The sequence below is a fragment of the Tympanuchus pallidicinctus genome, unplaced genomic scaffold (genome assembly GCF_026119805.1).
Source record: "Tympanuchus pallidicinctus isolate F22 unplaced genomic scaffold, pur_lepc_1.0 scaffold9, whole genome shotgun sequence".
NCBI lineage: Eukaryota > Metazoa > Chordata > Aves > Galliformes > Phasianidae > Tympanuchus > Tympanuchus pallidicinctus.
Genome location: NW_026294813.1, coordinates 16,313,035 through 16,337,714, shown reverse-complemented (window position 1 = coordinate 16,337,714; position 24,680 = coordinate 16,313,035). Strand labels below are relative to the sequence as shown.

Here is a 24,680-nt window from a genome sequence, read left to right as displayed (position 1 = left end):
GGTAGAAAGCCAAAGTGCAAATGGTTGTTGGGTTAAAGTGTGATTCTCCTAGAGGTTAAACTGATTAGCCAAGCTTCGTGTGCTCAGAGCAAGTTAGGATTTACATGCAGTGATGGGCATATTTTTGTCAACATCTGTTTATTTGTGAAGCATGACTAGTTAGATATCTGGTTCCTCACACCACCAAAGTTCTGGAGACAGTAGCTGAAGGCCAGGAAAACAAGGCTTGCATCGTGGACCACCTTATTGAAGAAGTAGGAAGGGAAATTTGGTTATTAACCCAAAATCAACCTCCCAGGAGAAGTGACTATGATGCATAAAATTTCAAAAAAATATTTCTATTTTCCGACAGCACTCAGAACAGCCTGTTTATGTGTTTGGTTTTGTAACACATCTCCCTTACATCTGTCTCCTCCTGACCAGTATTCCCCTTCATTGGCTGCCAAGAAGCAGGACAAGATTGAATGCCCACATCATAGAAATTATAATTCAGATGGCTACAGCTCTAAGCTGTAATCAGATGGCAGCAGAAGAAAACCACTTGCTAAACATGCTGCAATGTAATCTCTGCACACTGATAAATGAAGAACAAAAAAAAAAATGAGGAAGGGATTCTCAGACCACTTTTGAGAATGAAGCCCATTAGACTAGGAAGAGGGCAGGGGAACAACTGCAATAGACAGCTCCTGGTGGGATTACTGAAATTATAAAGTAGCAATAACTGGGAATAGGGAACTGCTGGGAGGGTTCTGAAAGGGTCTATTCCCCTGCCAAAAGAGGAAAACAAGACAGCAGAATTTCAAGAAAACATATTAAACTACCAGGTATTTTCCAAGCACTTGTATGTGCACGGGAAGGGCACTAGATGACATTGCCATTTACATTTTTAACAATTTTGCACTTGCCCCCAAATACTATCCAACTTTCTCCCAGAAGAGGTCCCGTTTGAATTACCAATCAGATCTATGCAGAAAAATCCACATCAAAATTGTGAGAAGCTTGCTTTTATTTGCCTATTTTGCTTGGGTGAGTGTAATTGCCTACAGAAGGACAGAACAATTGCTCTTTCAGCAACAGCTGGATGACCTGAATTCAAAAACTGGCACATCGCACTTATCTGTCTTTTAACAGCACTCACCTGAGTATGGGTTGTTAGCAAGGCTCCCATCTCTGCCTGTCAAGGTTGCAGGAGCAGGGAATGTAATTCCATAGTAATCCTTAAAAAGATGCAATAGCATTTATAATAGTTGAAACCATAAAAGACCTGAATCGTTCTTACAAATCCTGTCTTCCAAACATAACAATTTAAAAGCAATGAGAAGCTAGAAGGTCAGCTTCTGCTCAAATTTACAACAGAGTTAAAGATTTACCAGGATCCTTGATTTCAAACTAAACCTACTTAATGGACACTTAGTATCACCTGCAAACAATCACTTAATGGTAATTTTACAAGGCTGGATAAAGCTTCTGCCTTTAACCTGCTAAAGCATCTAGGAGGAAGGAAGTTTAGGGCCTGAGACACAAGAAAAGTTGTTATTTTTATTTTCCCTTAAACACAGACTGAGTCTAAGAGGTGGCTGCTGACCACCTCTTCCAAGTGCACAGAGTTGATTACAGCTTCTCAACACCTCCTGCCAGCAGAAAAGCCCTAGAGCTTCTGCCTGTAAAGGTACAGAGGAGCAACATTTCTCACTGAGTATTCACCTCTGCTCAAAGGCAACAACCAAAAGCTCTTCCCTCCCAACCTGCAGCTCAGAGCTGACACCTTTCAGCAGGACTGAGTCTGGAAGAGCAACAGGCCATGCAGGGTGCAAAGACTTGAGGTCAGGCCAGAACCATAATTGCAATGTGGATGCAGCCTAACAGTCTTGAACCTTGTCCTATTCTCTAAAAGAAAAAACATCACCTAGACAAAGAGTACAGATGTATAAGAAAACTGCAGCAAACAGAGCTGACTGAAAAAAAGTATTTAAACTAGATGTTACGGGAGACTTTGGAGTAGAGGTTTCCAAAGTGGAGTGCCCAAGACAATCCCCTGCTGTGTACGTGCTTTCAGTATCAAAAAGGGGGCTGCAGAAAGAAGGGGACAGACTCTTTCGCAGTGTCTACTGTGACAGGACCAGGGAAAACAAAAAGAGAGGAGAAATAGACTGGATATAAAAAAAAAAAATTAAGATAAGGGCAGTGAAGCACTGGAGCAGTGAAGCACTGTCCAAAGATGTGGGGGAGGACCCACCCCTAGAGACAGTCAAGGTCAGGCTGGACCAGTTCTGAGTACCCGATCTAGCTGTAGGTGTCCCTGCTCACTGCAGGGGAGTTGAATCAGACCTTTACAAGTTACTTCCAACTCAATCGTTCTTCAGTTCATAGACTGAAGCTCATAGACTCTATGATGAGACATTCATTGGCCAAAATTAAAATTAATACTGATTTTCAACCAAAAGGGTCCATGATGAAAAATGCTGAAATACAGAGACTATTCTTCTAGGTCTCATACAGAAAGTTAGGACAGCGTTCAGCCTGGCAGGCCTGCACTCCAAAATGACAAGGGCACACTAAAAACAAAGCAGCATTTTGTTTTCAGTTTGGGTGAGGAGTTTCCCTTTCCTGATCTGGGTGAGCTGTGGGGTAGCACACTGTGTAGTGGTTTTCCTTCTAAGTGGATCACTTGTTCCTTGCTATTTCTGATGCACTGAGCTAATGTTTAAACCACTCTTGCACCCATTCCCACACGTTCTCCAACACTCGAAAAGCATCTTTTTTCACAGGTATCTCAGCAAATTCCCTGACAACTCAAATGCTTTCTCAGATTCAACTTTACCTTCCACACTGCTACACTTGTGTGTCACTGCCCCATTTCTTACACACAGTTCTCCACCACTGAACATGAAATAACTCTGCAAAGATTTATTATTGCAAGGTAATTTATTATTACCTTCTGTAACTTGAAACCATCTCTTATTTCTCCATTCTTCATCCATCATCCTCTCCATTCCAAATAATTCCCATCTTATCAACTCCAGCATCACTTAAATTATTATATATATAACATAATATATACATTATATTATTATTATATAATCCAATAACACAATGTTATCGTACTAAACATGCACATGAAGAAGTTGAGTTGAATTTCTTAAAAAAAGCATGACCCCACATAAAGGGAATTCCCATTGGTTGAATCATTGCTGGAAATAGCCCACATGTGGTGACATCTGCATGTGGACCTCTGCCAACTTTCACTATGCAAACAGACTGGCACCTTGAACATCAGCATTCCTGCTAAGGAATATGTTTGCTATATACCGAGTAGCAGGAATTTCTCCAGTAAATGCAAAACATAACAGAAAAAGTAACAAGCAGGATGAACACAGGAATGATTGACAACAAAACCTTCCCAACAATCAGAGATACATATTTCCATAATAAAACAGAAATAACTCAGACGGTGCAGTGGAAAAGACATTAGATTTTGGTAGGCAGGGAAGTGTAGAAATAAAACTTAGAATTCTAAGTCCATGAAAGCAACAAAAGAAAAACTCCAAAGCACACAAAGTGCAGTTGCCTCAAAAGCACCTGCCCCAGTGCTTTCACATCCCGCACTTAAGCACAACAGCCTGGCTGCAGGCCAGCCCACAAGCAGGCACACTAACAGCAGAGTAGACTGCCTCTGCCTCCAGTACACCACGTGGTCTCACCTCGCCAGACTCAATAGAAGCCTGAAGGAAAAAAGCAAATAGAAAGCAAAACTAAAAACGGAAACAAGGGAATTCTCTCTAGATAATGATGAAAAGAAACATGCAACTTCTCATAAAGCTGGCCTCACAGCAACACCCCAAACATCATCATGAAGTTTCACCAGGCTGCTGCCCAGCCCAAGACAAGTCCCACCAAGGCTACGCCTGCAAATCCTCAGTCCCCAGGGATGCGCAGTATCCTACTGCTCCTGCTCCTTCTGCCAGCTCTCACCACTGCCTTCTCGTGCAACCATCTTCGCCATCAGGATGCCAACTTCTCTTGGAAGAGCCTCCAGCTCCTTCAGAATGCGGCTCCACCTCCACCACAGCCTTGCCCACAACAAGATGTGACTTATCCATTTCCAGAAACCCTTCTGGAAAGCAAGGACAAGAAGCAAGCCGCCATCACCACCCTCCACATCCTACAACACCTCTTCAACATACTTGGCAGCCCACACACTCCAACACACTGGATTGACCACGCACGCCACAACCTCCTGAACCAGATCCAGAATTACATCCATCACCTTGAGCAATGCTTCGTAGACAAAGGCACGCGCTCCCAGAAGAGAGGACCTCACAACTCTCACCTCATCATCAACAAATACTTCAGATCCATTCACAACTTTCTCCAGCTCAACAACTACAGTGCTTGCACCTGGGACCATGTTCGCCTCCATGCTCGTGCCTGCTTCCAACACGTGGACACCCTCATACGACAGATGAAAAGTTGAGATCCTCTCACAGCTTTGTCCAAACATCTCAACACCCAGTGACTGTTCTCAGACAACCGCAATGGCCACCCAGCGAGAGGAATGAGACGCAGCAAGGGCTTGGGCAGCCCAGCACCATCTGCTCAGCCTTCCTCCACCCAAAGATCACAGCAGCAGGGAGACAGGCATGACTGAGCCCAACCCACTGGCACCACGTCAAGGCCTGAGTCTGGCTATGGCACCGCCCATCCTGCCAAACGCCTGGCCCACACCACAGCCTGAACTTGTTTGGAATGGAAGAAGGAAGTCTTTGTGATGTTGAACACCTGGGAGACAGTGGGGATAGGATCACCATTTATTTCTGAGGCAGTCCTGCAGACAACTTCCCCTGATGGAGGGGGAAGGTCTCAGTGGACGTCATTGGACTTGCACACGCTGATGACTTGCTATTTATAACAGCACTTTATTTATTTGCCTATTTCTCCCTCATTCTTTTTTTATTATTATTTATTTATATTTATTAATTGGTTCCTTTATTTATTCACCTTTTTTCTGGAAATAAAGACCTGATATTTAAAAAAAAAAGTATCATTCTGTACACACGCATAGACAAAGGCAGGCTTCCTGCCCATAGGCAGAGCTTAGCTTCCCAACAGATCTCGGCTACTGACCATTATCATGGACCACAGGGCTGCAGGAGAGCAGCACATCACCCTATCCACAGACCCCATGCACTTCTCACATGGCAACAAAAGCCCAGTGGTGCACGCCCAACACAACAACATACATTCATTTAGGTTAGAAAAAACCTCTACAAGATCATATACTACCCAACAACCACCAAGTCTACCATTAAACCATAGACATCCAACATTTTGTCTTACCTGGGCCACACTGAGTGAAGACAAATTGCCTCAAGCCAGGTATAACATAAATAATATACACACTGTATATAAGCAACAAAACTTACTTAAAAATAATTTTTACTAAAATGAAAAAAATGTGCAACAAAACTAGTGGGATATCTGACTTTCTTTTTCTGAAACTAATGCACTAGTCCCATTCAATGGAAGTTACTCCAATACTTACTGAGTTCTCAAAATGCTTGTTATATTTTTAATGAAATTTTATTCATCTTATATTTAATCCTTAAAAACAGTTCACAACTGCACATACTGCAAAAAGCAATGACATGAACATACTGTGACTGTGAAATGAGGGATAATTCTATCAGGTAAGACAGGTTTTATAAAGCTTAACACAGAGACACGACAAAACTGTGGAGCAGAATGTCTGATTGCAACTCCATACATTTCAATTTTAGATTACCAGATAATGTATTTATGACAACTGAAAATGCAGATACAGCTACACAGAAAAAATGAAGGCTTTGTTTTTGTTTTGTTTCTTTTTCTTCTTACTTTGTTTCTGTTGCAATCTTGCAACCTATTCTCAAATATCAGGACAAAAAGAAAGGCAGCGTATTGTTCACTACTCACTGGATTATCTTCAGTGAAAATACTGGAATGCAATAAATTTTTTGTCCTAACCTGAGTGACATAGTACTGTGCCCTTTCTATATTCTGGATGCAGCTGAAGCATTGGTAACAGCACACAAAAATTCAACTCTTCCCAAGACTGAGCTCAGGGCTGGGCTGGGCCTCCTGGAGGGAAAGAGCCACTGCCATGATGCTGTGGGGGCAGGGGGGTGGCTGAAGGGCAGACTGGGTTCCCATTCTTCCCAACCCTTCCTGCAAAGAAGTTTTTAACACTATTCAACCTAAAACATCTTCTGGAATATTCCGAGACCACATCCTCCTGATCTGTCACTTATTACATGGGAGAAGACACCGATCAAAATATCACTAACGTCTCTATTCAGATACAAGTAGAAAGTGACAAGGCTGCGTGAGAAGCTTTAATCCTACAGTATTAATAAGCCCAGTAGATTCAAACAACCTATTAAAGACATTTTCAATAGACAAATCAAAGCCAGGTAATCATACAAACTTGTGCGTGTACCCAAAATTAGATGCACTTCCTGAACTAAAGAGAAAAAAACTGATGTCATAACTCAAGATGAACACTCAACAACAAGGAGCACAGCAAGACAATCACTACCACAGTCTGAAAGTTCACATTATTTAGAATAAAAGAAAGAAAAACGAGAGCCTTCATTGAAAGTTAAGTATATACTTGGCTAATAAAGAGCGAAAAACTGACTACTTCACCAAAGGAAGGTCATGCCTAACTAATCTTGTGGCCTTCTATGATGGAGTGACGGCATTGGTGGACAAAGGGAAGGCGACCGATGTCATTTACCTGGACCTGAGCAAGGCCTTTGACATGGTCCCCCACCACATCCTCATCTCCAAATTGGAGGGAAGTGGATTTGATGGGTGGACGACCCGATGGATAAGCAATTGGTTGAAAGGCCGCAGACAGAGGGTGGTGGTCAATGGCTCTATGTCCAGGTGAGGCCGGTAACAAGTGGTGTCCCCCAAGGGTCTGTCTTGGGACCGGTGCTCTTTAACATCTTTATTAATGACATCGATGAGGGAATTGAGTGCACCCTCAGCAAGTTTGCTGACGACACCAAGCTGAGTGGTGCAGTTGATACGGTGGAAGGAAGGGATGCCATTCAGAGGGACCTCGACAGGCTGGAAAGCTGGGCTCGGGTGAACCTAATGAGGTTCAACGCGGCAAAGTGCAAGGTTTTGCATTTGGGCCGGAAGAACCCCAGGCACCCGTACAGGCTGGGAGGAGTGGTCCTTGAGAGCAGCTCGGCAGAGAAGGACCTGGGGTCCTGATGGATGAGAGACTTAACATGAGCCAGCAGTGCGCTCTGGCAGCTCGAAAAGCAAATGGGATCCTGGGCTCCATCAGGAGAGGGGTGGTCAGCAGGGAGAGGGAGGTGATTGTCCCTCTCTACTCGGCTCTTGTGAGGCCCCATCTGGAGTACTGTGTCCAGGTGTGGAGCCCTCAGTACAAGAAAGACATTGAGATTTTGGAAAGGGTCCAGAGGAGGGCGACTAAGATGATCAGGGAGCTGGAGCACCTCCCCTATGAGGTCAGGCTGAGGGAGTTGGGCTTGTGCAGCCTGGAGAAGAGAAGGCTGCGGGGTGACCTCATTGCAGCCTATCAAAACCTGAAGGGAACCTACACACAGGAGGAGAGTAAACTCTTCAAAAGGGCTGACAATAGCAGGACTAGGGGAAATGGATCCAAGTTGAAGGAGGGAAGATTTAGGTTGGATGTTAGGGGGAATTTCTTTAAAAGGAGAGTGGTAAGGCCCTGGAACGGCTGCCCAGGGAGGTTGTGGATGCCCCGTCCTTGGACGTGTTCAAGGCCAGGTTGGACGGGGTCCTGGGCAACCTGATCTGAATGTGTATGTTTGGTGGCCCTGCTAGGCAGGGGGATTGGAACTACATGATCCTTGAGGTCCCTTCCAACCCGGGTGATTCTGTGATTCTGAGTGATTCTGTGAATCATCTCAAACACAAGCAGAGGCAGAAGTGCCTGCCGGGTCCAGAGAAGACATTAGCACCAAACACTGAGTGCACGGTAGTGCACGGACACAAAGGGGGCCTACGGGACACCTGCCGTGGGAACCATAAACGCGGACTGCAATGGCAGGACAGGGGGCAACGGCTCGCAACTAAAAGAGAGGAGGTTCACACTAGACGTTAGCAAGAGACTTTGTCCTCTGAGGGGCGGTGGGGCACAGGAAAAGGTCACCCACAGAAACTGAGGACGCCCCAACACCGGAAGCCTCCAACGTCAGGCTGGAGGGGGCGTTGGGCAACCCGCTCTAGTGGAAGGCGGCGCTGCCCACGGAAAGGGGGTTGCTTGGAAGCGGACGGCACTTGAGGTCCCTTCCAAACCAAACCACCCTCTCGTTCTATCATCTCCTCAAGTCTCCGCATCCTCAACAGGTGCTTAATAACTACATCAGGGGGCTCGCCTCCATAAGGCTTGTGGACTCCTCCTGGACACTCAGACAAACCTTTGGCCTCCGCAACGTAAGATCCTTGCCTTACAACTATCCGCCTGCTGGTCCATTTCCTCCTTCTCACCGGATGCCACAGGAAGCAAGGAAAAGAAGAGACGACGGAGGAAGGAGACGCGGCGCCCGAGGAGCACCGCAGCCGCAGCACCCGCTCGGAAGCATCGCTTCCCTTTCTCATTCCTCCTCAAGCACAAGCCTTTTCTACATGTTCTCAGCAGCCTCCAACGCAGGCGGCGCTGCCTACTCCGACCACTACAACAGCCAACCCAGAGTTCCTCACGCCACCGGAAACTACCCAAGGTTCTTCCAACGCGCTTCACTTTGCAGTGCTTTCTAAGAAACAAGCACAGAAAGCAAGCCACGGGCAACACACATCTCAAGTCGAAAGACCAACACCCATTACGGCATTAAGGCGTTACGTAAGAAAAGCAGAGTTGAACAGGAAGAGGGATTTCACTGAAGGATACACCAGAGCTCTCGCTGCAGGCCTAAGGGAAAGGATGAAAACAGATATCTGCAGAACAGCTGACCCAGAAGATTCCGCCCCACCACTTTCACATCCCCCTTCCAACCCGTGCAGCCAGCCACCCAAAACACACCGCCGGACCAGGATCTCCACCAACAGCCCCACGCACACCCAAGCCATTTGCTCCCAGACCACAAAAACCAACAGCCAAAAGTGAAAGCCACAGACAAAATCTCTCGGCAACAGGAAAGCGACAAAGGGAAAGATGACACACCACATAAAGCCGGCACCGCGGCAGCACACAGACCACTGCCACCACCCAGCCCCACCAGGCTCCTGCCCACCACAACCAGAGTCCCACCATGGCTGTGCCTGCAAGCCCACAGCACCCACGGGGCTACAGCATCCTGCTGCTCACGCTCCTTATGAAAGCTCTAGCAGCCGCCGCCGCCTGCAACCACCTTCGCCTCCAGGATGCCACCTTCTCTCGCGACAGCCTCCAGCTCCTCCGGGACATGGCTCCCAGCCCACCCCAGCCGTGCCCACAGCACAGCGCGCCATGCTCCTTCAACGACACCATCCTGGACACCAGCAACGCCCGGCAAGCCGACAAAACCACCCACGACATCCTCCAGCACCTCTTCAAAATACTCAGCGGACCCAGCACTCCAGCCCACTGGGTCGACAGCCAACGCCAAAGCCTCCTCAACCAGATCCAGCGGTACACCCAGCACCTCGAGCAGTGCTTGGCGGGCAGCGACACGCGCTCCCGCACACGATGGCCTCGCAACCTTCACCTCACCATCAACAAACACTTCAGCTGCCTCCACACCTTCCTCCACGACAACGATTACAGCGCCTGCGCCTGGGACCACGTCCGCCTACGAGCTCGCACCTGGTTCCTGCACATCCACGACCTCGTGGGCAACACGCGCACCTAGCCCCAAGCGCACCTCCCACCCTCTTCCTAGTTATCTATTTATTCAACTATTTATACAAACGACTATTTATTCGTCTATTTATTCTTCTATTTATTCAGACAAAATAAAGCTCTCCTTTCCAAAACTGCCTGCGACTGCCTCCTTGCGCTCAATCACAGGAGCCCCTTTCGGGGGCAACCAACCCTGGGATTCTCACACACACCTCTGAAAACTCTGGTACCTGCTTGCTTCTTCTGCAAACCTTGCAGGTCCAGGGAGATCCACCAGTTCGCCACAAAAAGCAGACAAAGCAGGGACACCTGCGGCAGCAGGACCGGCCCGCTTTGACTAACAAAGCCAAAGCAAGAAGCTGATTATCACTTTCAGCACAGCAGCTTGACGGCCACAGCGGTACCGCGGGGACGGCCAAAAGTAGCCCTACAGTTAACTCGAGCCTTGAGTACGGTGAGCAAGAACGCAAAGGCGGCGTATCACTGCAGTACTTGACTCTTCACGCAAATCCTGTCAAACATCACCCCACACAGAGAAACCCACCAGAAACAGCTTCTAAGGGGAAGCAGAGCAGACAAAGGTAGGGAGAAGGAAGGAGACAGCAGAGCTAAGAGACGGGAAGCTACAGTCATCTTACTCCACCATGACGGGGCACCTTCTTGGCAACCACTCCGCCTCACCTCGGGGTGGAGAACGCTGCCACAGCGTGGATTTGAGTACCGCTGTGTCTTAGTTTCACAGGCTGGGACTAGAACTGTTTTCTTCAGAGCGCCTGATACGATGCGGTGTTTTGGTTCTAGGAGAAAAACAACGCTGCTAACACACCAACGCTTACTCTTGCTGCTAAGCGGTGCTGCACAGAGCCAAGGCCACTCTCAGCAAAGGGCCCAAGGAGCTGAGGGGGAGCAGAATTAGGACAGCTGACTCCAACTGGCCCCAAGGGGTATTCCCTACCATACGACATCAAGCGGAAGGAGTTTTGAGGAGGGTGGCAGATCAACTCGCTCGTCCTTCCGCTCCTCGACTGGTTGCAAAGCAGCTCTCCGCCCAACCAAAAAAGTCACGGCTGTCAGGCAAAGTGCCCGGTGACTGCAAAAAGGGAAACACCACTCCCCGTTTTTAAAAAGGCAGGCAGGAAGACGCGGGGAGATACTGGCCGGAGAGCCTCGCCTCTAGGCCTAGGAAGATCACCGAGCAGAAGTGCCAGGAAAACAGAGGGACCAGCAGGTGATCCGAGACTGCCCCCACGGCTTCAACAGGGGCACATCTATAGCGCTAGTGCCTGACTATCCCAGTGGCCTCCTGCGATGGAGCGACTGCATCGGTGCCCAAAGAGAAGGCAACCGATGCCATCGATAAGGAATTCCTGCAAGGCCTGCACCTCACCCACGTCACAAATTGGAGAGACGGGGGTTCAAAAGGTGCAGCTATTCGGTGGATGAGGAATTGGTTGCATGCTCGCGGCCCGAGGGCTGCGATCAAGGCTCTACTCCCAGGTGGAGGCCGGACACAAGTGGTGTCCCCCAAGGTGCGTCTTGGGGCCACTGCTCTTCAACATCTTTAACAGCAACACAGGTGATGGGATCCTGCAGCCTCACCAAGTTTGCAGGCTTCGCGCATCAAGCTGAGCGCGGCAGCTGATACGGCAGAAGGAAGGGATGCCATCCAAAGGGACTCTGACCAATTCAAACCCACCTGGGCCCATGTAAACCCAAGGACGTTCAACAAAATCAAGTGCAAGGTGCTGTACCTGGGCGGGGACGACGCCAAGATACGCAGGCAGCATGGGAGAACAACTCCTTGAGGGCAGCCCTGCCAAGAAGGATGTAGGGGTCCTGGTAGACAAAAAACTTAACATCAGCTAGCAGTTGGCACCTGCAGCCCCCAAGGCCGACCGCGTACTGGTCTGCATCGAGAGGAGTGGCCAGCAGGGAGAGGGAGGCGACTGTCCCCCACCCCCGCTCTGCTCTGCCCTCGTGACACCCCAGCTGCAGTAATGCCTCCAGGTCTGGGGCCCCAGCTCAGGAAAGCTGGCGAGATTTTGGTGAGAGGCCAGCGCAGGGCCACAGGGACAATCAGAGGGCTGGAGCGCTTCGCCTGCAAAGACAAGCTGACGGAACTCTGCCTGTCCGGTCTGCAGAACACAAAGCACCAGGGTGACCACGTTGCAGCCTGCCAGTACTTACAGGGACGTTATAAACAGGAGGAAAATCAACTTTTCACACGGGTACATAGCGACAGGACACGGCTTTAAAATAAAAGAGTTTAAGATCAGATGCCAGGGGGAGACGGACGTGAGGCACTGGCACACGATGCCCAGAGAGATTCTGGATATCCCCCAGTACCGGAGGTGTTCCAGGCCACGCTGGATGCAGCACTGGGAAGCCTGCTCTACGGCTTGAGTCTTGCGGTTGGCAACCGCGCCCTCGGCAGTGAGTGGGAACGACATGATGACCTCCGAGGCCCCTTCCAACCCAAGCCATTCCGTGACACAAAGGGGGCCTACGGGACACCTGCCGTGGGAACCATAAACGCGGACTGCAATGGCAGGACAGGGGGCAACGGCTCGCAACTAAAAGAGAGGAGGTTCACACTAGACGTTAGCAAGAGACTTTGTCCTCTGAGGGGCGGTGGGGCACAGGAAAAGGTCACCCACAGAAACTGAGGACGCCCCAACACCGGAAGCCTCCAACGTCAGGCTGGAGGGGGCGTTGGGCAACCCGCTCTAGTGGAAGGCGGCGCTGCCCACGGAAAGGGGGTTGCTTGGAAGCGGACGGCACTTGAGGTCCCTTCCAAACCAAACCACCCTCTCGTTCTATCATCTCCTCAAGTCTCCGCATCCTCAACAGGTGCTTAATAACTACATCAGGGGGCTCGCCTCCATAAGGCTTGTGGACTCCTCCTGGACACTCAGACAAACCTTTGGCCTCCGCAACGTAAGATCCTTGCCTTACAACTATCCGCCTGCTGGTCCATTTCCTCCTTCTCACCGGATGCCACAGGAAGCAAGGAAAAGAAGAGACGACGGAGGAAGGAGACGCGGCGCCCGAGGAGCACCGCAGCCGCAGCACCCGCTCGGAAGCATCGCTTCCCTTTCTCATTCCTCCTCAAGCACAAGCCTTTTCTACATGTTCTCAGCAGCCTCCAACGCAGGCGGCGCTGCCTACTCCGACCACTACAACAGCCAACCCAGAGTTCCTCACGCCACCGGAAACTACCCAAGGTTCTTCCAACGCGCTTCACTTTGCAGTGCTTTCTAAGAAACAAGCACAGAAAGCAAGCCACGGGCAACACACATCTCAAGTCGAAAGACCAACACCCATTACGGCATTAAGGCGTTACGTAAGAAAAGCAGAGTTGAACAGGAAGAGGGATTTCACTGAAGGATACACCAGAGCTCTCGCTGCAGGCCTAAGGGAAAGGATGAAAACAGATATCTGCAGAACAGCTGACCCAGAAGATTCCGCCCCACCACTTTCACATCCCCCTTCCAACCCGTGCAGCCAGCCACCCAAAACACACCGCCGGACCAGGATCTCCACCAACAGCCCCACGCACACCCAAGCCATTTGCTCCCAGACCACAAAAACCAACAGCCAAAAGTGAAAGCCACAGACAAAATCTCTCGGCAACAGGAAAGCGACAAAGGGAAAGATGACACACCACATAAAGCCGGCACCGCGGCAGCACACAGACCACTGCCACCACCCAGCCCCACCAGGCTCCTGCCCACCACAACCAGAGTCCCACCATGGCTGTGCCTGCAAGCCCACAGCACCCACGGGGCTACAGCATCCTGCTGCTCACGCTCCTTATGAAAGCTCTAGCAGCCGCCGCCGCCTGCAACCACCTTCGCCTCCAGGATGCCACCTTCTCTCGCGACAGCCTCCAGCTCCTCCGGGACATGGCTCCCAGCCCACCCCAGCCGTGCCCACAGCACAGCGCGCCATGCTCCTTCAACGACACCATCCTGGACACCAGCAACGCCCGGCAAGCCGACAAAACCACCCACGACATCCTCCAGCACCTCTTCAAAATACTCAGCGGACCCAGCACTCCAGCCCACTGGGTCGACAGCCAACGCCAAAGCCTCCTCAACCAGATCCAGCGGTACACCCAGCACCTCGAGCAGTGCTTGGCGGGCAGCGACACGCGCTCCCGCACACGATGGCCTCGCAACCTTCACCTCACCATCAACAAACACTTCAGCTGCCTCCACACCTTCCTCCACGACAACGATTACAGCGCCTGCGCCTGGGACCACGTCCGCCTACGAGCTCGCACCTGGTTCCTGCACATCCACGACCTCGTGGGCAACACGCGCACCTAGCCCCAAGCGCACCTCCCACCCTCTTCCTAGTTATCTATTTATTCAACTATTTATACAAACGACTATTTATTCGTCTATTTATTCTTCTATTTATTCAGACAAAATAAAGCTCTCCTTTCCAAAACTGCCTGCGACTGCCTCCTTGCGCTCAATCACAGGAGCCCCTTTCGGGGGCAACCAACCCTGGGATTCTCACACACACCTCTGAAAACTCTGGTACCCGCTTGCTTCTTCTGCAAACCTTGCAGGTCCAGGGAGATCCACCAGTTCGCCACAAAAAGCAGACAAAGCAGGGACACCTGCGGCAGCAGGACCGGCCCGCTTTGACTAACAAAGCCAAAGCAAGAAGCTGATTATCACTTTCAGCACAGCAGCTTGACGGCCACAGCGGTACCGCGGGGACGGCCAAAAGTAGCCCTACAGTTAACTCGAGCCTTGAGTACGGTGAGCAAGAACGCAAAGGCGGCGTATCACTGCAGTACTTGACTCTTCACGCAAATCCTGTCAAACATCACCCCACACAGAGAAACCCACCAGAAACAGCTTCTAAGGGGAAGCAGAGCAGACAAAGGTAGGGAGAAGGAAGGAGACAGCAGAGCTAAGAGACGGGAAGCTACAGTCATCTTACTCCACCATGACGGGGCACCTTCTTGGCAACCACTCCGCCTCACCTCGGGGTGGAGAACGCTGCCACAGCGTGGATTTGAGTACCGCTGTGTCTTAGTTTCACAGGCTGGGACTAGAACTGTTTTCTTCAGAGCGCCTGATACGATGCGGTGTTTTGGTTCTAGGAGAAAAACAACGCTGCTAACACACCAACGCTTACTCTTGCTGCTAAGCGGTGCTGCACAGAGCCAAGGCCACTCTCAGCAAAGGGCCCAAGGAGCTGAGGGGGAGCAGAATTAGGACAGCTGACTCCAACTGGCCCCAAGGGGTATTCCCTACCATACGACATCAAGCGGAAGGAGTTTTGAGGAGGGTGGCAGATCAACTCGCTCGTCCTTCCGCTCCTCGACTGGTTGCAAAGCAGCTCTCCGCCCAACCAAAAAAGTCACGGCTGTCAGGCAAAGTGCCCGGTGACTGCAAAAAGGGAAACATCACTCCCCGTTTTTAAAAAGGCAGGCAGGAAGACGCGGGGAGATACTGGCCGGAGAGCCTCGCCTCTAGGCCTAGGAAGATCACCGAGCAGAAGTGCCAGGAAAACAGAGGGACCAGCAGGTGATCCGAGACTGCCCCCACGGCTTCAACAGGGGCACATCTATAGCGCTAGTGCCTGACTATCCCAGTGGCCTCCTGCGATGGAGCGACTGCATCGGTGCCCAAAGAGAAGGCAACCGATGCCATCGATAAGGAATTCCTGCAAGGCCTGCACCTCACCCACGTCACAAATTGGAGAGACGGGGGTTCAAAAGGTGCAGCTATTCGGTGGATGAGGAATTGGTTGCATGCTCGCGGCCCGAGGGCTGCGATCAAGGCTCTACTCCCAGGTGGAGGCCGGACACAAGTGGTGTCCCCCAAGGTGCGTCTTGGGGCCACTGCTCTTCAACATCTTTAACAGCAACACAGGTGATGGGATCCTGCACCCTCACCAAGTTTGCAGGCTTCGCGCATCAAGCTGAGCGCGGCAGCTGATACGGCAGAAGGAAGGGATGCCATCCAAAGGGACTCTGACCAATTCAAACCCACCTGGGCCCATGTAAACCCAAGGACGTTCAACAAAATCAAGTGCAAGGTGCTGTACTTGGGCGGGGACAACGCCAAGATACGCAGGCAGCATGGGAGAACAACTCCTTGAGGGCAGCCCTGCCAAGAAGGATGTAGGGGTCCTGGTAGACAAAAAACTTAACATCAGCTAGCAGTTGGCACCTGCAGCCCCCAAGGCCGACCGCGTACTGGTCTGCATCGAGAGGAGTGGCCAGCAGGGAGAGGGAGGCGACTGTCCCCCACCCCCGCTCTGCTCTGCCCTCGTGACACCCCAGCTGCAGTAATGCCTCCAGGTCTGGGGCCCCAGCTCAGGAAAGCTGGCGAGATTTTGGTGAGAGGCCAGCGCAGGGCCACAGGGACAATCAGAGGGCTGGAGCGCTTCGCCTGCAAAGACAAGCTGACGGAACTCTGCCTGTCCGGTCTGCAGAACACAAAGCACCAGGGTGACCACGTTGCAGCCTGCCAGTACTTACAGGGACGTTATAAACAGGAGGAAAATCAACTTTTCACACGGGTACATAGCGACAGGACACGGCTTTAAAATAAAAGAGTTTAAGATCAGATGCCAGGGGGAGACGGACGTGAGGCACTGGCACACGATGCCCAGAGAGATTCTGGATATCCCCCAGTACCGGAGGTGTTCCAGGCCACGCTGGATGCAGCACTGGGAAGCCTGCTCTACGGCTTGAGTCTTGCGGTTGGCAACCGCGCCCTCGGCAGTGAGTGGGAACGACATGATGACCTCCGAGGCCCCTTCCAACCCAAGCCATTCCGTGACACAAAGGGGGCCTACGGGACACCTGCCGTGGGAACCATAAACGCGGACTGCAATGGCAGGACAGGGGGCAACGGCTCGCAACTAAAAGAGAGGAGGTTCACACTAGACGTTAGCAAGAGACTTTGTCCTCTGAGGGGCGGTGGGGCACAGGAAAAGGTCACCCACAGAAACTGAGGACGCCCCAACACCGGAAGCCTCCAACGTCAGGCTGGAGGGGGCGTTGGGCAACCCGCTCTAGTGGAAGGCGGCGCTGCCCACGGAAAGGGGGTTGCTTGGAAGCGGACGGCACTTGAGGTCCCTTCCAAACCAAACCACCCTCTCGTTCTATCATCTCCTCAAGTCTCCGCATCCTCAACAGGTGCTTAATAACTACATCAGGGGGCTCGCCTCCATAAGGCTTGTGGACTCCTCCTGGACACTCAGACAAACCTTTGGCCTCCGCAACGTAAGATCCTTGCCTTACAACTATCCGCCTGCTGGTCCATTTCCTCCTTCTCACCGGATGCCACAGGAAGCAAGGAAAAGAAGAGACGACGGAGGAAGGAGACGCGGCGCCCGAGGAGCACCGCAGCCGCAGCACCCGCTCGGAAGCATCGCTTCCCTTTCTCATTCCTCCTCAAGCACAAGCCTTTTCTACATGTTCTCAGCAGCCTCCAACGCAGGCGGCGCTGCCTACTCCGACCACTACAACAGCCAACCCAGAGTTCCTCACGCCACCGGAAACTACCCAAGGTTCTTCCAACGCGCTTCACTTTGCAGTGCTTTCTAAGAAACAAGCACAGAAAGCAAGCCACGGGCAACACACATCTCAAGTCGAAAGACCAACACCCATTACGGCATTAAGGCGTTACGTAAGAAAAGCAGAGTTGAACAGGAAGAGGGATTTCACTGAAGGATACACCAGAGCTCTCGCTGCAGGCCTAAGGGAAAGGATGAAAACAGATATCTGCAGAACAGCTGACCCAGAAGATTCCGCCCCACCACTTTCACATCCCCCTTCCAACCCGTGCAGCCAGCCACCCAAAACACACCGCCGGACCAGGATCTCCACCAACAGCCCCACGCACACCCAAGCCATTTGCTCCCAGACCACAAAAACCAACAGCCAAAAGTGAAAGCCACAGACAAAATCTCTCGGCAACAGGAAAGCGACAAAGGGAAAGATGACACACCACATAAAGCCGGCACCGCGGCAGCACACAGACCACTGCCACCACCCAGCCCCACCAGGCTCCTGCCCACCACAACCAGAGTCCCACCATGGCTGTGCCTGCAAGCCCACAGCACCCACGGGGCTACAGCATCCTGCTGCTCACGCTCCTTATGAAAGCTCTAGCAGCCGCCGCCGCCTGCAACCACCTTCGCCTCCAGGATGCCACCTTCTCTCGCGACAGCCTCCAGCTCCTCCGGGACATGGCTCCCAGCCCACCCCAGCCGTGCCCACAGCACAGCGCGCCATGCTCCTTCAACGACACCATCCTGGACACCAGCAACGCCCGGCAAGCCGACAAAACCACCCACGACATCCTCCAGCACCTCTTCAAAATACTCAGCGGACCCAGCACTCCAGCCCACTGGGTCGACAGCCAACGCCAAAGCCTCCTCAACCAGATCCAGCGGTACACCCAGCACCTCGAGCAGTGCTTGGCGGGCAGCGACACGCGCTCCCGCACACGATGGCCTCGCAACCTTCACCTCACCATCAACAAACACTTCAGCTGCCTCCACACCTTCCTCCACGACAACGATTACAGCGCCTGCGCCTGGGACCACGTCCGCCTACGAGCTCGCACCTGGTTCCTGCACATCCACGACCTCGTGGGCAACACGCGCACCTAGCCCCAAGCGCACCTCCCACCCTCTTCCTAGTTATCTATTTATTCAACTATTTATACAAACGACTATTTATTCGTCTATTTATTCTTCTATTTATTCAGACAAAATAAAGCTCTCCTTTCCAAAACTGCCTGCGACTGCCTCCTTGCGCTCAATCACAGGAGCCCCTTTCGGGGGCAACCAACCCTGGGATTCTCACACACACCTCTGAAAACTCTGGTACCCGCTTGCTTCTTCTGCAAACCTTGCAGGTCCAGGGAGATCCACCAGTTCGCCACAAAAAGCAGACAAAGCAGGGACACCTGCGGCAGCAGGACCGGCCCGCTTTGACTAACAAAGCCAAAGCAAGAAGCTGATTATCACTTTCAGCACAGCAGCTTGACGGCCACAGCGGTACCGCGGGGACGGCCAAAAGTAGCCCTACAGTTAACTCGAGCCTTGAGTACGGTGAGCAAGAACGCAAAGGCGGCGTATCACTGCAGTACTTGACTCTTCACGCAAATCCTGTCAAACATCACCCCACACAGAGAAACCCACCAGAAACAGCTTCTAAGGGGAAGCAGAGCAGACAAAGGTAGGGAGAAGGAAGGAGACAGCAGAGCTAAGAGACGGGAAGCTACAGTCATCTTACTCCACCATGACGGGGCACCTTCTTGGCAACCACTCCGCCTCACCTCGGGGTGGAGAACGCTGCCACAGCGTGGATTTGAGTACCGCTGTGTCTTAGTTTCACAGGCTGGGACTAGAACTGTTTTCTTCAGAGCGCCTGATACGATGCGGTGTTTTGGTTCTAGGAGAAAAACAACGCTGCTAACACACCAACGCTTACTCTTGCTGCTAAGCGGTGCTGCACAGAGCCAAGGCCACTCTCAGCAAAGGGCCCAAGGAGCTGAGGGGGAGCAGAATTAGGACAGCTGACTCCAACTGGCCCCAAGGGGTATTCCCTACCATACGACATCAAGCGGAAGGAGTTTTGAGGAGGGTGGCAGATCAACTCGCTCGTCCTTCCGCTCCTCGACTGGTTGCAAAGCAGCTCTCCGCCCAACCAAAAAAGTCACGGCTGTCAGGCAAAGTGCCCGGTGACTGCAAAAAGGGAAACATCACTCCCCGTTTTTAAAAAGGCAGGCAGGAAGACGCGGGGAGATACTGGCCGGAGAGCCTCGCCTCTAGGCCTAGGAAGATCACCGAGCAGAAGTGCCAGGAAAACAGAGGGACCAGCAGGTGATCCGAGACTGCCCCCACGGCTTCAACAGGGGCACATCTATAGCGCTAGTGCCTGACTATCCCAGTGGCCTCCTGCGATGGAGCGACTGCATCGGTGCCCAAAGAGAAGGCAACCGATGCCATCGATAAGGAATTCCTGCAAGGCCTGCACCTCACCCACGTCACAAATTGGAGAGACGGGGGTTCAAAAGGTGCAGCTATTCGGTGGATGAGGAATTGGTTGCATGCTCGCGGCCCGAGGGCTGCGATCAAGGCTCTACTCCCAGGTGGAGGCCGGACACAAGTGGTGTCCCCCAAGGTGCGTCTTGGGGCCACTGCTCTTCAACATCTTTAACAGCAACACAGGTGATGGGATCCTGCAGCCTCACCAAGTTTGCAGGCTTCGCGCATCAAGCTGAGCGCGGCAGCTGATACGGCAGAAGGAAGGGATGCCATCCAAAGGGACTCTGACCAATTCAAACCCACCTGGGCCCATGTAAACCCAAGGACGTTCAACAAAATCAAGTGCAAGGTGCTGTACCTGGGCGGGGACAACGCCAAGATACGCAGGCAGCATGGGAGAACAACTCCTTGAGGGCAGCCCTGCCAAGAAGGATGTAGGGGTCCTGGTAGACAAAAAACTTAACATCAGCTAGCAGTTGGCACCTGCAGCCCCCAAGGCCGACCGCGTACTGGTCTGCATCGAGAGGAGTGGCCAGCAGGGAGAGGGAGGCGACTGTCCCCCACCCCCGCTCTGCTCTGCCCTCGTGACACCCCAGCTGCAGTAATGCCTCCAGGTCTGGGGCCCCAGCTCAGGAAAGCTGGCGAGATTTTGGTGAGAGGCCAGCGCAGGGCCACAGGGACAATCAGAGGGCTGGAGCGCTTCGCCTGCAAAGACAAGCTGACGGAACTCTGCCTGTCCGGTCTGCAGAACACAAAGCACCAGGGTGACCACGTTGCAGCCTGCCAGTACTTACAGGGACGTTATAAACAGGAGGAAAATCAACTTTTCACACGGGTACATAGCGACAGGACACGGCTTTAAAATAAAAGAGTTTAAGATCAGATGCCAGGGGGAGACGGACGTGAGGCACTGGCACACGATGCCCAGAGAGATTCTGGATATCCCCCAGTACCGGAGGTGTTCCAGGCCACGCTGGATGCAGCACTGGGAAGCCTGCTCTACGGCTTGAGTCTTGCGGTTGGCAACCGCGCCCTCGGCAGTGAGTGGGAACGACATGATGACCTCCGAGGCCCCTTCCAACCCAAGCCATTCCGTGACACAAAGGGGGCCTACGGGACACCTGCCGTGGGAACCATAAACGCGGACTGCAATGGCAGGACAGGGGGCAACGGCTCGCAACTAAAAGAGAGGAGGTTCACACTAGACGTTAGCAAGAGACTTTGTCCTCTGAGGGGCGGTGGGGCACAGGAAAAGGTCACCCACAGAAACTGAGGACGCCCCAACACCGGAAGCCTCCAACGTCAGGCTGGAGGGGGCGTTGGGCAACCCGCTCTAGTGGAAGGCGGCGCTGCCCACGGAAAGGGGGTTGCTTGGAAGCGGACGGCACTTGAGGTCCCTTCCAAACCAAACCACCCTCTCGTTCTATCATCTCCTCAAGTCTCCGCATCCTCAACAGGTGCTTAATAACTACATCAGGGGGCTCGCCTCCATAAGGCTTGTGGACTCCTCCTGGACACTCAGACAAACCTTTGGCCTCCGCAACGTAAGATCCTTGCCTTACAACTATCCGCCTGCTGGTCCATTTCCTCCTTCTCACCGGATGCCACAGGAAGCAAGGAAAAGAAGAGACGACGGAGGAAGGAGACGCGGCGCCCGAGGAGCACCGCAGCCGCAGCACCCGCTCGGAAGCATCGCTTCCCTTTCTCATTCCTCCTCAAGCACAAGCCTTTTCTACATGTTCTCAGCAGCCTCCAACGCAGGCGGCGCTGCCTACTCCGACCACTACAACAGCCAACCCAGAGTTCCTCACGCCACCGGAAACTACCCAAGGTTCTTCCAACGCGCTTCACTTTGCAGTGCTTTCTAAGAAACAAGCACAGAAAGCAAGCCACGGGCAACACACATCTCAAGTCGAAAGACCAACACCCATTACGGCATTAAGGCGTTACGTAAGAAAAGCAGAGTTGAACAGGAAGAGGGATTTCACTGAAGGATACACCAGAGCTCTCGCTGCAGGCCTAAGGGAAAGGATGAAAACAGATATCTGCAGAACAGCTGACCCAGAAGATTCCGCCCCACCACTTTCACATCCCCCTTCCAACCCGTGCAGCCAGCCACCCAAAACACACCGCCGGACCAGGATCTCCACCAACAGCCCCACGCACACCCAAGCCATTTGCTCCCAGACCACAAAAACCAACAGCCAAAAGTGAAAGCCACAGACAAAATCTCTCGGCAACAGGAAAGCGACAAAGGGAAAGATGACACACCACATAAAGCCGGCACCGCGGCAGCACACAGACCACTGCCACCACCCAGCCCCACCAGGCTCCTGCCCACCACAACCAGAGTCCCACCATGGCTGTGCCTGCAAGCCCACAGCACCCACGGGGCTACAGCATCCTGCTGCTCACGCTCCTTATGAAAGCTCTAGCAGCCGCCGCCGCCTGCAACCACCTTCGCCTCCAGGATGCCACCTTCTCTCGCGACAGCCTCCAGCTCCTCCGGGACATGGCTCCCAGCCCACCCCAGCCGTGCCCACAGCACAGCGCGCCATGCTCCTTCAACGACACCATCCTGGACACCAGCAACGCCCGGCAAGCCGACAAAACCACCCACGACATCCTCCAGCACCTCTTCAAAATACTCAGCGGACCCAGCACTCCAGCCCACTGGGTCGACAGCCAACGCCAAAGCCTCCTCAACCAGATCCAGCGGTACACCCAGCACCTCGAGCAGTGCTTGGCGGGCAGCGACACGCGCTCCCGCACACGATGGCCTCGCAACCTTCACCTCACCATCAACAAACACTTCAGCTGCCTCCACACCTTCCTCCACGACAACGATTACAGCGCCTGCGCCTGGGACCACGTCCGCCTACGAGCTCGCACCTGGTTCCTGCACATCCACGACCTCGTGGGCAACACGCGCACCTAGCCCCAAGCGCACCTCCCACCCTCTTCCTAGTTATCTATTTATTCAACTATTTATACAAACGACTATTTATTCGTCTATTTATTCTTCTATTTATTCAGACAAAATAAAGCTCTCCTTTCCAAAACTGCCTGCGACTGCCTCCTTGCGCTCAATCACAGGAGCCCCTTTCGGGGGCAACCAACCCTGGGATTCTCACACACACCTCTGAAAACTCTGGTACCCGCTTGCTTCTTCTGCAAACCTTGCAGGTCCAGGGAGATCCACCAGTTCGCCACAAAAAGCAGACAAAGCAGGGACACCTGCGGCAGCAAGACCGGCCCGCTTTGACTAACAAAGCCAAAGCAAGAAGCTGATTATCACTTTCAGCACAGCAGCTTGACGGCCACAGCGGTACCGCGGGGACGGCCAAAAGTAGCCCTACAGTTAACTCGAGCCTTGAGTACGGTGAGCAAGAACGCAAAGGCGGCGTATCACTGCAGTACTTGACTCTTCACGCAAATCCTGTCAAACATCACCCCACACAGAGAAACCCACCAGAAACAGCTTCTAAGGGGAAGCAGAGCAGACAAAGGTAGGGAGAAGGAAGGAGACAGCAGAGCTAAGAGACGGGAAGCTACAGTCATCTTACTCCACCATGACGGGGCACCTTCTTGGCAACCACTCCGCCTCACCTCGGGGTGGAGAACGCTGCCACAGCGTGGATTTGAGTACCGCTGTGTCTTAGTTTCACAGGCTGGGACTAGAACTGTTTTCTTCAGAGCGCCTGATACGATGCGGTGTTTTGGTTCTAGGAGAAAAACAACGCTGCTAACACACCAACGCTTACTCTTGCTGCTAAGCGGTGCTGCACAGAGCCAAGGCCACTCTCAGCAAAGGGCCCAAGGAGCTGAGGGGGAGCAGAATTAGGACAGCTGACTCCAACTGGCCCCAAGGGGTATTCCCTACCATACGACATCAAGCGGAAGGAGTTTTGAGGAGGGTGGCAGATCAACTCGCTCGTCCTTCCGCTCCTCGACTGGTTGCAAAGCAGCTCTCCGCCCAACCAAAAAAGTCACGGCTGTCAGGCAAAGTGCCCGGTGACTGCAAAAAGGGAAACATCACTCCCCGTTTTTAAAAAGGCAGGCAGGAAGACGCGGGGAGATACTGGCCGGAGAGCCTCGCCTCTAGGCCTAGGAAGATCACCGAGCAGAAGTGCCAGGAAAACAGAGGGACCAGCAGGTGATCCGAGACTGCCCCCACGGCTTCAACAGGGGCACATCTATAGCGCTAGTGCCTGACTATCCCAGTGGCCTCCTGCGATGGAGCGACTGCATCGGTGCCCAAAGAGAAGGCAACCGATGCCATCGATAAGGAATTCCTGCAAGGCCTGCACCTCACCCACGTCACAAATTGGAGAGACGGGGGTTCAAAAGGTGCAGCTATTCGGTGGATGAGGAATTGGTTGCATGCTCGCGGCCCGAGGGCTGCGATCAAGGCTCTACTCCCAGGTGGAGGCCGGACACAAGTGGTGTCCCCCAAGGTGCGTCTTGGGGCCACTGCTCTTCAACATCTTTAACAGCAACACAGGTGATGGGATCCTGCAGCCTCACCAAGTTTGCAGGCTTCGCGCATCAAGCTGAGCGCGGCAGCTGATACGGCAGAAGGAAGGGATGCCATCCAAAGGGACTCTGACCAATTCAAACCCACCTGGGCCCATGTAAACCCAAGGACGTTCAACAAAATCAAGTGCAAGGTGCTGTACCTGGGCGGGGACAACGCCAAGATACGCAGGCAGCATGGGAGAACAACTCCTTGAGGGCAGCCCTGCCAAGAAGGATGTAGGGGTCCTGGTAGACAAAAAACTTAACA

At 52.6% G+C, this 24,680-nt stretch overlaps 6 protein-coding genes across 12 annotated transcripts in view; 5 read left to right on the top strand and 1 right to left on the bottom strand.

Annotated features, from left to right (window-relative positions):
* Window positions 1–24,680, bottom strand: part of UBAP2 (ubiquitin associated protein 2) — a 127,106-nt gene that overhangs the window by 5,672 nt on the left and 96,754 nt on the right. For 6 of the 7 annotated variants that reach the window (XM_052670645.1, XM_052670646.1, XM_052670641.1 and 3 more), the window contains exon 22: window positions 1,139–1,217. In XM_052670645.1, coding sequence (XP_052526605.1) covers window positions 1,139–1,217 — 79 coding nt within the window. Of the gene's footprint in view, window positions 1–179; window positions 243–1,138; window positions 1,218–24,680 lie in introns of all 7 variants that reach the window. The other variant, XM_052670640.1, reaches the window with a different exon arrangement.
* Window positions 3,851–4,474, top strand: LOC128074649 (interferon type B-like). The gene has a single exon (XM_052670691.1). The coding sequence runs from the start codon at window positions 3,851–3,853 to the stop codon at window positions 4,472–4,474; it is 624 nt and encodes a 207-aa protein (XP_052526651.1).
* Window positions 9,291–9,869, top strand: LOC128074659 (interferon). The gene has a single exon (XM_052670701.1). The coding sequence runs from the start codon at window positions 9,291–9,293 to the stop codon at window positions 9,867–9,869; it is 579 nt and encodes a 192-aa protein (XP_052526661.1).
* LOC128074657 (interferon) lies at window positions 13,612–14,190 on the top strand. The gene has a single exon (XM_052670699.1). The coding sequence runs from the start codon at window positions 13,612–13,614 to the stop codon at window positions 14,188–14,190; it is 579 nt and encodes a 192-aa protein (XP_052526659.1).
* LOC128074655 (interferon) lies at window positions 17,933–18,511 on the top strand. Its single transcript, XM_052670697.1, has one exon. It carries the CDS (start codon window positions 17,933–17,935, stop codon window positions 18,509–18,511), a length of 579 nt encoding a protein of 192 aa, XP_052526657.1.
* LOC128074654 (interferon) lies at window positions 22,254–22,832 on the top strand. Its single transcript, XM_052670696.1, has one exon. The coding sequence runs from the start codon at window positions 22,254–22,256 to the stop codon at window positions 22,830–22,832; it is 579 nt and encodes a 192-aa protein (XP_052526656.1).